General features: G+C 35.4%; 1 protein-coding gene across 1 annotated transcript in view; it reads left to right on the top strand.

Annotated features, from left to right (window-relative positions):
• Positions 1-14,692, top strand: part of LOC142104106 (mucin-5AC-like) — a 51,869-nt gene that overhangs the window by 18,301 nt on the left and 18,876 nt on the right. The window contains exons 2-10 of the mRNA XM_075188595.1: positions 659-697; positions 3,247-3,297; positions 6,490-6,751; positions 7,791-7,905; positions 8,610-8,700; positions 8,780-8,886; positions 11,180-11,396; positions 11,585-11,710; positions 14,382-14,499. Coding sequence (XP_075044696.1) covers positions 659-697; positions 3,247-3,297; positions 6,490-6,751; positions 7,791-7,905; positions 8,610-8,700; positions 8,780-8,886; positions 11,180-11,396; positions 11,585-11,710; positions 14,382-14,499 — 1,126 coding nt within the window. The remainder of the gene's footprint in view (positions 1-658; positions 698-3,246; positions 3,298-6,489; positions 6,752-7,790; positions 7,906-8,609; positions 8,701-8,779; positions 8,887-11,179; positions 11,397-11,584; positions 11,711-14,381; positions 14,500-14,692) is intronic.

Genomic DNA, 14,692 nt, shown 5'->3' with positions numbered 1-14,692 from the left:
TAGATAGATAGACAGACAGACAGACAGACAGACAGACAGACAGACAGACAGACAGATAGATAGATAGATAGATAGATAGATAGATAGATAGACAGACAGACAGACATATAGATAGATAGATAGATAGATAGATAGATAGATAGATAGATAGATAGATAGATAGATAGACTCGCTGTTTAAGCAGTCGGGTGCATGGTAAAATTTTAGGTACAGAGATAGAACAGCATTCACTATTTATTCAAGAGGAAATTACTGTACTATAATTATTAGAGTAGAGCTTCATTCCTTAGAGCAGGGTTTCCCAAACCCAGTCCTCAGGGCTCCCTAACAGTGCAGGTTTTTCTATATCTCCTTGCTGGAGCACAAGTGTATTCATTACTGACTGACACATTGTAACAGATCCACAGGTGGTCCTAATTATGTCACATGTGAACCAGAAAACCTGCACTGTTGGGGAGCCCTGAGGACTGGGTTTGGGAAACCCGGCGCTTAGAGAGTCTGTACTTCACCCATTTAGCCCTTCTGCTGGGCATGTAAGAATAAATAACCGCTTTGTAGCTCTGTGGATTTCTTTCCTGAGAGCTACCAACAACTGTTGGTAAAAAAGAATATTTTTTTTGTTTGTTGAAATTTAAATTCTTTTTTGTTTATTCAACAGGTCGAATTTCATCCGTCTTTTCAGTGCAGCAGACAACTGGTAAGGGCCTTCATTCATCAGGATCTATAAATGTGGTTAACAATAAAGTGAAGTAATATAGAAATTGGAGTAAGACGATTATAATATGTTCATGGAACAAACAGAAACTTTAATTTATAAATGTGGCATTAAAGGAATAAAAGAAAATGTCCATATAGATTGTTAAGTACAGTTTTTATGATCTGTTAGATAAGGATTGTATTTGAAATTCACAAAGTGGCACATAAACTTACCTTTATTTGTTTTTTACACATCATAAAATGGGTGTTGAAAAGTAATGCCTGTTTATAGCATAAAGAAAACCTTGTAATTTGTTCTCACTTTTGAGTGTTGGAAGTGTGTTCACAAATCTTACAGCATAGTGCACTATGCACTTAATGAGCCACTTAGTTCCATTGTATTGTACTGAGCATTTAGCCATGTGAACACTGAAGAGAATGAAAACATTGATACAAAGCAAAGTGAACGGTAGGCAGAAAGTGTGTATGTACAGGTCTATTCAATGGCAGGTCTATTCAAATACGGAGATTGCAAATGCCAATTAGAAATCTCCGCTCATTTCCTTTTGCGCCCCATGAATGGAGATTTCTGTCAAATCTCCGTCACAAAGTGTCTCACGGACACTCTGGAGACACTTTGCGGATAATTGAATTCCCAGATATGAGTTAAAGCACGTTCAACAAGCTATAGCAACCAATCAGATTCTAGGGCCTGATTCATAACTTAAGAAACTTCTTATTTAAGTCTCCTGGACAAAACCATGTTACAATGCAAGGGGTGAAAATTAGTATTCTGTTTTGCAAATAAGTTAAATAATGACTGTTTTTTTCATGTAGCACATCAATACTTGATAGCTTATTTGTACACTGAAATTTAAAGTTGATATTTGTGTGCTACATGAAAAAACAGTCAGTATTTAACTTATGTGCAAAACAGAATACTAATTTGCACCCCTTGCATGGTAACATGGATTTGTCCAGGAGACTTAAATAAGAAGTTTCTTAAGTTAAGATCCTTAATGATTCAGGCCCCTAGTTATCATTTATTTAGTACATTTTACAAAATAACAGCTACAATCTAATTGGTTGCTATAGGCAACATCTTCACTTTTAGTAAATATACCCCTAAGACACCCACAGAGCGTCCTATCCCTTGTGTATTTTATTGTTTCAATTTCTATTTCAATTTTACTAATATAACAAATGCAACTATTTTATTTGAAGTGTAGCAACTCCAATGCGTGTTCATTCTTCTCAGTGTCTCTCGGAATTAGTATATTACCTTGGCTTAGACAAAGTTTCACCAAAAGGCATTACCTCCGTACATAGGGTATATTCCTAACAAAAACATTTGCCATTTAGGTCAACACTATAAAGTGCAAGATATAGCATACAAATTTTGCAGCAATCGGTGCATTAAGAATAAATGCATAATACAAACTCCCTTCAAAGCACATACACATACCTGGTTCCAATTATACTTCCACTATGCAGATAATGTAGTATTTGTGACCTTCTCAGCTCAGAGCTAATATTTAATTTGCAAGCTACAGTATTGATACAACATAATATTATTCTGTTAGTATACACAGAATGTATATCCACATAGTTATATTTGATATGACAGTTATTTACATTGAAATTGACATACCATTGGTTTATTGATATAATATTTTCACAATTACATTATTGTATATTGCAAATGTTTGTGAATCTGGTATTTTAAGGCTGATGTATTTACTTATTTCATTTGAAAGGGAAACCAAAAATGCTCTTGCATTAGCAAAGGGGGGAAATTATTGGTAGAAAATACCTCTTTAAAATGTAATAGGTATAAATGCAAAATTTAACGGAACATAATTACATTATACAGTCTCCAGGTGCTAAATGTATCAAATAGAGATGTTTGCAAATCGCCAATATCCGGTGACATTGAATGGCAAATTTAAAGCTGCAATAGCTTTATAGGCAAGTTTTACCTTTAAAGCCATTGCCGTTTTAAAGTTACCATGCAAGTCTCCAGATATCGGCGATTTGTAAAAAGTGCTATTTAATACATTTGCCCCCAAGTCTCACAACTCACTAATGTGAGTACTGTCACACAAGGGGCCTGATTCATTAAGGATCTTAACTTAAGAAACTTCTTAAGGAACAAATGTTAACTTTAAATTTCAGTGTACAAAAAAACTATCAAGTATTTGTGTGCTATATGAAAAAACAGTCAGTATTTAACTTATGTGCAAAACAGAATACTAATTTGCACCCCTTGCATTGTAACATGGTTTGTCCAGGAGACTGAAATAAGAAGTTTCTTAAGTTAAGATCCTTAATGAATCAGGCCCTAGGTCTTCTCCTAGCTAAGTGGTCTGACAATAAAAGAGTTAAAAACATAAGCTAATTCAAATTTTACATCTCAACTAGGCTAATATCTATCTACTGTTTGTAGTAATTCTTATATTAAATTTATATACATGCAAAATCTGACTGTGTGCATTTCAACACAGTGAACTTGTATCAAGTTATGATATTTGAAATATGTTTCTTACACAGAAGATCCATCATTGGTGAACTTCATTGGAACTTTAGCTCCAGTTATGAGAAGTAAGTTCCTACCTGCCAACAAATGTATATTCTGTTACAAAGTGTAATTCGTATTTAAAGGTAACTTGTAAATCTTGATATCAATGAGAACACTAATATCAGAAGCAATGGTCTTGGAAATGAAATGTCAATCAAATAGGTGAAGAAAATATTTTCGTATTAAGAAGGGGCAGTGTTTAGATGGGGTTGTTAAATTGTTGATCTGGAAATAAAAAAAATAATAACAAGCAGATATGTGAGGAATGATAATAACAGGACACCAGGACAATAAATGCATAACCAAGCCCAGTCTATGCTAGAATAAAGAAAAATAAAGTGATCCTCTGTTCTGGCTTAAGCAGTATATTAGAGAACATCATTAATGCCACTTCTTCTGTAGGAGCAGAAATACACATGTAAATTGATCAATTGATCTCAACAAGCTTATATACAGCGTACGTACATATTTATATATATATATATATATATATATATATATATATATATATATATATATATATATATATTACTAGAACAAAGCACAGGCAGGGCGCCTCATAGTGTAATACCAGGACAACACAGGACAAAATGTGTATATATATATGCGTACCGTCAGGTAAAGATGTATGATTTAGACTCGAGTGGATCCTCTTTGAGAACTGTACCACTGGATCTCAACTCGGGAACAATCCAGGAATGTGGAAAAAGGCAAACATAGCATAAAATTGTAATGCAAAAGATAATGCACCACGTGAAACACCACAGGGTATTCAAAGGGTGTAGAGTTCAAAATTCACCAGGGTATATATATAAAAAGACGTAGCCCAGAAAAAACACACACCACTTTATGTATAAGCAATAATTCATGTGCGTACCACAAATATGAGCATAATAGCCAGAAGATGTTTTCCTTGTAGGCAGCTGTATCTAGTACATGGACACCATATGGTACAGCTGATCAACAGTGAGGCTCGACGTGTCTCGTCTTGATGATCACAAGACTTCCTCAGGAGCATATATATATATATATATATATATATATATATATATTTATTATACACGCTGGACTACTGTCAGAAGAAGCTTTTCAAGTGTCCACAATTATCCAAATGTGCCACTGAAACTCTCTCCTACAAATGCTCTGGTGTATTGTAGTGTTTAGTACAGACAGTGGAATTCTTACTGAGAAGTGCAGTCAGCTACTCCCCCCACGATGTGCAAATGCTGGTATTTATCAAATGAGTCAACAATAGATGACCTCTAAATTTTACCCTTTTTCCGAGACAAGATTCACAAGAACAGTGAGTGCTCTATGTAAAGAAATGTGCTGTAGCATAATAGGGGTGAGCGTCCATTTTCATGCAAAGACTTGAATTTTATACCAGTGTCTCTTCCTTCATTTTAATGGGAAACATTGTGCCCCCCCAGTGGACATCAGTGGAGAAATGCATTTGTTGGGCACAATACATGCAAGCAAAGTGGCATGTGATGAACACAGTCCTGATGTCTCCTCGCTCTTAAGATTAATTTAAGCCATAAATTAGGCTAAATCAAAAAGAATTATAAAGAAACGGTTTTAAATCGGTAGGAAGATGGACTTTGATGTGACTTTGATTTAAACTTTTGCACAGTATGTCTCTTGAGATTTTTACAAATTTTTGCACATTTAGGCTCCCTTCTAATTTGCATCAAGTAGGCAGACACCTTGAAGAGTGCTGGGTTTGCCATTCAGGTGCAGTGTTGCACAATCAAGGTGTTTTGCAGTGCACATAAAGGGTGCTTCTTAAATGAGGCCCAGTTAAAGCAAGTGTCTGAATGGTTGATATGTTTTATTAGAAGCATTGCATCTAAATTAGCCATGGAATCATAGAATTGGACATAGATGGGTAGTCAGTGTGAGCCAGGGATACGGAACCAAAGCAGGATACAAAAAAATAGGTACCCATGCTATTTATAATGAATCCCTGTTAATAAATGATTGGGTATTGCCAAGTAATAAAATATATTCATGGTATATCTATATATTAATTGCATAAGTACGACTTTTATAAGTGACTTATTTCTATGATGCCATTGTCTGAGCCGGGCATATCATATACCAAATTAAAGGTCTTGGTCTGTAGATTTGTAGAAAAATATTGGTTGCATAATTTTAGATTTATTTTGCAAGATGTCCTCCAGCCATTTACGACAATGCATTACAATTGTCCTCTGGAAAATGTGACAGTTGGCAATAGAACTGTGCACCTGCTGGCTGCTCTGGAAACTGTGACAGTCAGTGAACTCGCCCTGTGCACCTGCTGGGTGACCTGAAACATGTGACCTGCTGGGTGGTCTGGAAACTTTGACAGTTATTTGCAACCACATATATCTGACATACTTTCCAACATGGGCAAGATGATTCCCGGGAGGTCCGGGGTGCAGATGGGTGTGTGGGGGTGGGGCTCAAAGAATTGCATCATTAGTCAATGGACATCACTACACTGGGCCAATAAAAAAGGGTGTGTGGCCATGATGACATGCCTATGACATCACTAACCCCCCCCCTCCCCTCCGTTTAGTTTACACAGTCAGCCAGGATCTGGGAGAATTGCCTGCTCTCCTGGGAGAGTAAGCAACTATGATATCTGAGCATCTTGCGGGTACCATGCCCAGCAATGTAACTTCGATGAAAGAACTTATACATATATTGTAGTATATAAAGAATTTTTTTAGTTCCTTTAATATAGTGATTGTTAATATAGTTATTTATTAATTATACTCTATTGTTAAAATTTCTACATGTACTGTAGTGTCTAAAAAAGTTATTGAATTCTGTTAATAAAGTAATTTAGTCATTACATTTCAGTTTAATTTAAGGCAGTTTCTCTAGTTAATATTAGTGTGTACAAGTGTATCATTTCTTAACATTTCTTATATTGTGAAAAACAGAAATGCATTATTAGGATATGCAAGGACATAAGCTCATTATTATTATTATTATTATTATTATTATTATTATTATCATTGTTATAAGATGACCAGTGTAATGGGTGTTATTTGCAGTTTTGTACTCTGTAAAAGTCTGATCCATTTCGGTCAAACCGTTAGGAAATTAAGGAAATTGATTATTGTATTATTTAAATCTGGTTTGATTCTCTTACATCATTAATTTTGACAGCAGCAACCAGCAAATATCATACACATTGATGACTACATTTGTTTCATCAACAGGTACTGTTTCTGTTCACAATGGCCAAGTTTGCAGCACATGGGGTAATAATTACTTTAAGACCTTTGATGGTGATGTGTTCTACTTCCCTGGAACGTGCAACTATCTGTACGCTTCAAACTGTAAGAGCGACTATGAAGATTTCAACATCCAAATCAGGCGTTCCATTGTAAATAATCTGCCAACTATCAGCCACATCACCATAAAGATTGATGGCGTTTACATTGAGCTACAAGGTGGAACAATAACATTCAATGGCCAACCGTGAGTTATTCAATACTTTTATTCCACTCATTGAATGTGTCCTACCATACTTCATTTCTTTTTTTATATATACATGTGTAACATTTTTAATCACAAGATTGACAAGATATTAAATTGCAGGTTATGTCCCTATAGCAAACAAACAGCAAACAGATAATGGGGTCGTCCAATGACTAGCAACGGGGCTTTTCTGTTGGTTGGTGCCCCTTTCTTTGCAATGTGACCAGTGCAATTTGTACTTGTCTGATCAATAGTATTCAGAAGTGATGAGTTATACTGTATTTTACTGCCATTTTTACTTTTAACTATTACTTTTCCTATACAAATACTTTACTATACTACTATACTATTATACCTGTTCTGAGTTTGCAACAGAACAGGAAGAATCTAAGCTACAGCTTTTGATTCAATTTTTGTTTAAAACTGTATTATGAATATTATTTTTATTTGTTGTAATTTTCACTTCTATCTTGAGGTAGGCCATATGTTATAATGTTTATTACAGGTCTTCTGTCCTATTTTAGTCACATTTTCACTGTGGTCTCGATCCACTGTCTGATATGTGTGACTATGCCTATGTCACAAATTGTTAGCAACAAGTAAACAATGCAATTTACATATCTTTAGCTGTAATTATCCCAAAGCTTTATTGCTGTCATTAAATTATGGATGATGGTTCAAGATATAAAAATATAAAAAGTGATGACTGAACAGTCTATAGTCTCGCTGATAAACTTCCTTGGTTCGCTCAGTTGTGCACTAAGAAGAATTTATTTCAAATTATCATAGAACTGCTTCTCTTTAAAGTTTTTCACTAAAATACAGTATTCTTAAAACGGGTAAGAATATTCCAAAACCTGATGGGGGCAATCCTACATGAAACCCATCAGTGATTTCTAATATAACAATGCTAGCATGTACATAAATGTACACAAATTATTCCATAATAACATCACAAGTGAATTATAATTGAATATACTTTGCAGTTTATATCAAATATTCTTACATATAGATAACTGTGACTCATGTCTTTCTAAAGGGTGGACATTCCATACAGTTACTCTGGAGTTCAGATTGGCAGGACTGGCTTATACATTAAGATCGCTGCACGAATGGGTCTACAATTTATGTGGAATGAAGATGATGCTGTTTTGGTAATTTTCAATGACAAAGAAATTTTATGTTATGCAGGTCTATATACATACGGGTCTATTTCTTAGGTGCAATAGCGGTCAGTATGTATGGATTCCTTTTTAGGAGTAAGCAGCCAATGTGCAATAATACATGTTAAGTTTTTATGTTCTGTCAATTTGTACATATCATGATATGGGGTTACACTCCATGGAGTGATCTCTTTGGATCACACTACTCTAGACATCTTAGAAGTGGATCACTTGATTTGTTTGACAAAGAACAAAGCTACTATATACATTCAACTAAAGTATATGCAGTACATACAAAGACCCAAGGTCTCATATACTAATTTGATTTTGAATGAATGGTAATGAAGAACCACACATTATTAAGCAAACCACACCTATACAGAACATTTACATCATACAAGCAATGTACTATATAATTTATATACTGACATGAATTAAACGATTGTGACAATGGCTCTAACCATTGATAATATCAGTGGTGGGATCCTAGAAGAAACAGGGATGGGTGAGTCAATGCAGAAATAGTCTGTAGCTTACAGTAAATAAGGAGTAATGACTGCTCCAGACTCACCGAAGAAGAGTAAAGCTCATGATTCATGTACGCTCTATAGTGAGCTTCTGGAATGGCAATCCCAAATCAAAATTTAAAAATGTAGACAAAATCAATGTGATAATGACTTTGTTTTTTCTTGCAGTTGGAACTGGATCCAAAGTTTGCCAACCAGACATGTGGGCTTTGTGGAGACTACAATGGGATTCCAATTTACAATGAGTTTATTACAAACAGTAAGTGAAAACGGAATTATATAGTTATGGAAATTGTGTCATCTAAATGTGCAGCTCATAGCTATATGATGCTTTGCAGATGTTCAATTGACCGACAGTCAGTACGGAAACATGCAGAAGTTGAATGGACCACAGGAATCTTGCCAGGACATAACAGTCACTTCCAAGAGCAACTGCACGGACACTGTAAGTGAAACTAGTAATCTGTGAAAACATTGTGGGAGTTATATTGAGTTGTACGCAAATTGTGTTTTCAGTGTATAAAACACCTTTTTGCTTCTGAGCATGTACACAAAGTACTAGTTTTGGAACTAGTGGATTGTGCACAAAAGTGAAAAAGCGTATTATATACAGAAAATGTAATTTGTAATTTCCAAATCTACATGGCCCCCTGTGTTAACAATCTGAGCACATAAACTGTATTTATATCACAATTTGGACTTTTAGAGGTTGAATCCCAGAAGGGTCATTTTGAATTTTACCCAAAGCCAAAAATTATGCTATTTTGTACTGTGCATGCACACAAATTATGTGTGTCACTGCCTTCTTATTAAGATATTTAAGTGTCTCTGATTTGCTCCTCCTTATATGTGAATAGGCAGAACGGGGTAGGAAAGGGGCATTTTAACACAGGGCGAGTGCAGTACAGGTGTGTTTACCTACCTGTCCTCTATTTAGAGGTGAAGACAGCCGCAGATTCACCTGTCAGGAGGCTTATGTGTTGTGTGTGTTTAACGCCCAGACCAAAATCCGTGCTGGTGGAGATGATCATCAGCATAGCTGACTTTGCTAGTGTAAATAAGTGATTAAATAAAACACAGCATGCTCCTCCTCCCCACCTCCAAAGGGCTACCAGTGCTCATAGTCTGGGCTAGAAGTGGGGTTTCCCTATCAAAATGTCACACAGACCTACCCTGTTCAGCACGGGACTGAATTGCACCCCCTTCTGGTGGGTGTTGGAGTAATATACAGTTAATATAGTACAATAAGAATTTTTTCCTGTGTCACTACTGGTCCCAGCAAGACCTGGCAGCCATAAACTGCTTGGGTATGCTGATGCTTGTAGAACTACAAATGCCAGCATATCCATGAATGCAAAATAATTTTTACCTATTTATTTTTCACATACATCCAGAGGGATCCTCTTTCTTCTAGGGCTTCAAACTATTTTCATTCCATTTGGACATAAACAAAAAGCCATATCAGCGAAGAGAACTTGCTTCTTGCTTCTATGCAAATGATAGACCATGATGCCTCTCAGCTTCTAATCAATACACAGTGGCTTCTGATTGGCGAGAGCTTGGGAAAGCTGCTATGTATTGGTTAGAAGTAATTTCATCACAGTTTTAAATTCATTATTTTTTTCCCCTAGCAAGACGCCACCATGTGGATGCATTTACGTGTTTATTTCACGTGTGCTCTTTGAAAACCCACAGCTTATTCCTCTCCCACCTATAATGATCACTGGCACACCCTCACAACTGGTGCAATGCCCTTTCAGAGCCACATACTTATCTCTGTTGTGCCCTTTTCTTACTAGATTGTAGGTTCGCATGAGTTCGCTGACACTTCTTGAAACTAATAAAAGCTCTTGTGTGAAAGCATTTCTTAGTTCCACTGCTGACTTTAAAGATCCATTTTTACAGCTAGAAATTAAGGGCCTGATTCATTAAGGGAAGCTAAGCAAAAGTAAGTAAGGCAAAACCATGTTGCATTGGAGGGGGAGGTAAATTTAAAATGTGATGGCAGATTTATAGTTGGGGTAGGGCATGTACTAGATCCACTTTAAATTTCAGTGTACAAATAAACTATCAAGTATTTGTGTGCTACATGAAAAAACAGCCAGTATTTTCCTTATGTGCAAAATAATAAACTCCTTTGCACCCCTTGCATTGCAACATGGTTTTGCCCAGACAACTTGAGTAAGAAAACTTACTCAATTTTCTGCTTAACTTTCCTTAATGAATGAGGCCCTAAATCTCTTCTCTTCAAAACATAAGGCGTGACCTTGCTTCCTCTTTAATGACCTGATAATATTGGCCATAAATATTCAAAGTGATTGTATCTCGCCTTTAACATCTCTTCTCCATTGAAAATAACTGTACTGTAACTAGAACACACATGTCCATCTTCCGATAAATTGGTATGACATATGTTCAGTAACACACGTAAAGTGTTTGCTTAAATAGCATTACTAATTGTGATATTGCTTTAATTTCTGTGACAGTGATTTGATGTCACGCTGTCAAAGGAATACAATTGTCATAGTGCCCAATTATGTGTCGCTGCCATTTAAGACATGAACCAAATCCATTTAAAGTTTCAGAGACATTTCATTATCTTTTTCTTACCATGCGCTATAATAAACATTTGCATTAATACGTGAATTGTAAAATTGAATGAAGTTAACATTAACCAAAAAATTCTCTAAGATCTTCTCCCTGCAATGATCTGATCATACTTACCTTATTCTCAACAGAGGAAAGTATGTGAAGTGGTGTTGACAGGCTCAGCATTTTCACAATGCAACTCCCTGGTCAATCCCGCTCAGTACATTGATGCCTGTGTTCAAGATTTGTGTAGATGCGGACAAGATGCAATTGGATTTTGCTTGTGTAACACCTTTTCGGAGTATTCCCGCCAATGTACGCATGCCGGGGGAATTCCAGAAAACTGGAGAACCGCTCAGCTGTGTCGTAAGTGCCAACATATCCTGACTTTAGGCAATATATTCATAAGGGAAGCACAGGCAATTGTTCATTCAATATTCACATATTTTCAAAAAATACAAAAAAAAACCTAGAGAGCAATATTTAAGTAATTGTTTATTTGTATCAGCAACATTTTATAGAATCTGTATTAGTAATAACCTTTTTGTCCACAGCACTGTCATGTAATTTTAACTTGGAGTACAAGGAATGCGGGAGTCCATGCCCTAACACCTGCACCAACCCTGACAGATCATTAGTCTGTGACAGTCATTGTACGGACGGATGCTACTGCCCTGCAGGTAAATTCATCTCTGAAGTTCAGCCAATTTACAAAAAAAAAAGGAAACTTTTTAATTGAATAAATTGTTAAACAGATGAATATTACATTAAGTTGAAATATACTTGTTCTAGAAAAAAAACAAAAAAAATATAGAAATCAGCGATACTAGTAGACTATTGGTCATTTACATTTAGTGGTACTCTATTATAGAATCTGCTTCCATGGTAGGAATATTGTTTGCCAACACTGGCTATATTTTTATTTTAAGATTATTATATTGCTATATTTTATTACTTTATTCTTCTAAAACGCAATACTTCATGCTTCTACAATGCAATTATGGCAGCTAAGCTATAATGACTGGTTAATTATTAAAAATTAAAACTGGTTAATTATAAATCCACATTCAACTGACACAGTTTAGGAGCTCAAATAAATCTTTTAAATCTGAATCCATAAACAAAATGGATTGATAACATTGTACTTTAACAGTGTAGTGAAACAGTTTTTACACCAGTGTCAAAGGAAGGTATATTAGTAACAAAACTCATGGACACATGTTAGGGCTATTTTTGAGGAATCCTTCAGCCCTCATTGGGGGGGAAGCCTTGAGGTTCAGGACAAACATTTGGATATGTTGGTAGATGTAATACCAGAATTGAAATGTGTATATTCACATAAATAAATTGGCACATGCCGAACTCCAAACAAGGCCCATGATCTCAAATTACTTTTCACCTGGGAGCACACTGTACCTAGCAAGAATATGAAATATATTGTTTTCAACGTTCCAGTGTTTCTTTAATAGGAACACTGGGCTGAAGGGTATGCAAGCCAGAGGTGGACTACCTGTGGATCTCCCAACTGTTGTGTAAACTACAAGTCCCAGAATGCCCTGCCAGTCTTGGGATATGCAGTTCAACAACAGTTGGAGAACCATAGGCTGCCCAAGTCAGTGTTAAGAATAATGTTTGTACATTTCTGTCAGAGCTATACTGGGACTAATTAACATAATATATAACATACAAAACACTTGGCCACATTAGTGCACATAGAGAGGCAGAAGCACTAATTCATATTGGTATATGTGTGGGCTATCAACACTGTGTTCTCCACCTAGAAAATCTAAAAGTAGTGATACTTAGCTGATCACCTCCATCGAGTGCTGTGTGTGGTCCCTTGATGTTCTGTTGGTAGAGAGCTGTAGTTGGTTGTTGTTGAGTAGGAAAAGAGGATTCAAAAGTTCACCGCAGAGGTATGCATGAGGGCCGAAGAGAAAACATTACATTAAACAAGGCAGCATTCCAATGGGGAAACCAAGGTATAAAGGGAGTGTGATTGGTGTTGCAGAGATTGGACTGTACACAGTTGTACATTTCAAATTGGTAATTCAGGATGAGAGAAGGGCCAGAGAGTAGAGTAGATAAGACATACACCAGACATGGCTGTATACATAAGTAGAAAAATGAAAACAGGGGATATGAAGGTATTTAAAAGGTGAGGTAATGATACCAGAAGAAAAGGCGAGATGATGATTCAGATAAAGAGGGAAAAGAAAATACATATGAAAGATTTATAAGTGAAAATGAAAAACTAGAATACAATTTAGGATACATTTGGGGATGATAGATAAACAATATAAAGTGTAGAGAGATGGAATGAGTAGAGATATACATATAATGAATAGAAACAAAATTTAAAGTGGAATAACAAATATTAATAAAATAATAATAAAATAAATTTAAATGTGAATGAAAAGAAACGTAAAGATATATGTAAAATGCTTGATAAAATTTTGATTTAGATGTAATCAAACTCACAATGTATATAGAATATGAGATATAATGTAATCAGGGGTGATAATTGGTTATAAGTTATTGAGGTGCTAAAGAGAAGACGGGGCAGAGTGTTTATAGATATATAAGTGTTGGATATAGTGTGGAGCATAGGTAAACTTGTAACATAGTGTATATTACTAGAATATAGATGAGGGTATTAGGGAAGTGTGGTATGAGAGTAGTGGGAGAGAAATGAAGTTTAAGCTAGAAAGATGGATAAAAATAAAAGCGGGTGAAGTGATGGCGGAGATGGGGTAAAAACAAAATTAATGGATAATGGTAAATCTAAGACAATTTTAAAATGCCGGATAAGTAGCAAAAATCCTAAAAATACAATTAGCAATAGAATAATATTAAATGTTAAAACATGATAGTAAAGAATTAGGTAAACAGAAATCAAGGTAGAATAGAAAAATGGAAATAATGAAATACAAATATAAAATATATTTAAATAATATTTAAATAATACTAAAATAAGTATATATAGGAGAAAAAATAAGAATAATATAATACATCAGTGGATTAAACGGTATTCTGTGTAAAAGTCAAGCCCATTATATGGGTTCCTCTGTGGGTTCTTTAGCAGCATTTATGTACATTCCAGAAAAAATATTCTTGCTCAGCCAAAAATATGTCATAGAAAGAACCATCATTAACTGCAAACCATTTAAAGAAAGATGTTTTAAATTCTAGACCAGCACAGCAAGCAGGAAGGACATTAGTTTTTAGATAGCCAATCCGGTACTGATTTCTGTATTGCACAGGTTCAGTGTTGCATTTGATGATTTTAATTAATTAAATTAATGCTGATTTTCCTTGTATAATATTACATTCCCTGTTTTTACATTTAAGGAACTGTCTTCGATGACATCAACAATTCTGGGTGCATTCCCGTACAGCAGTGTTCCTGTATTTACAATGGCCAAGTCTACAAATCAGGCACTGGATATTCCGCTCAGTGTCACTCTTGGTAAACCATATTTGGACTGTATTTAATGCTAGATTACAGGCACTGTGCTAGATTTTGGCTTTGGACAGTTGATATCCACAGACAAAGTGTCAGTTCCTGGCATTATATAGTGTTCATTTTACTATACTACATAATGCTAAGTCCTGTAGACAGTATTACTAGTCTGTGCTAACATAGATATGGGGAAGACATT

Source organism: Mixophyes fleayi, chromosome 10 (genome assembly GCF_038048845.1).
Source record: "Mixophyes fleayi isolate aMixFle1 chromosome 10, aMixFle1.hap1, whole genome shotgun sequence".
NCBI classification, from domain to species: Eukaryota; Metazoa; Chordata; class Amphibia; order Anura; family Limnodynastidae; genus Mixophyes; species Mixophyes fleayi.
This window is presented reverse-complemented; position numbering and strand designations above follow the sequence as displayed.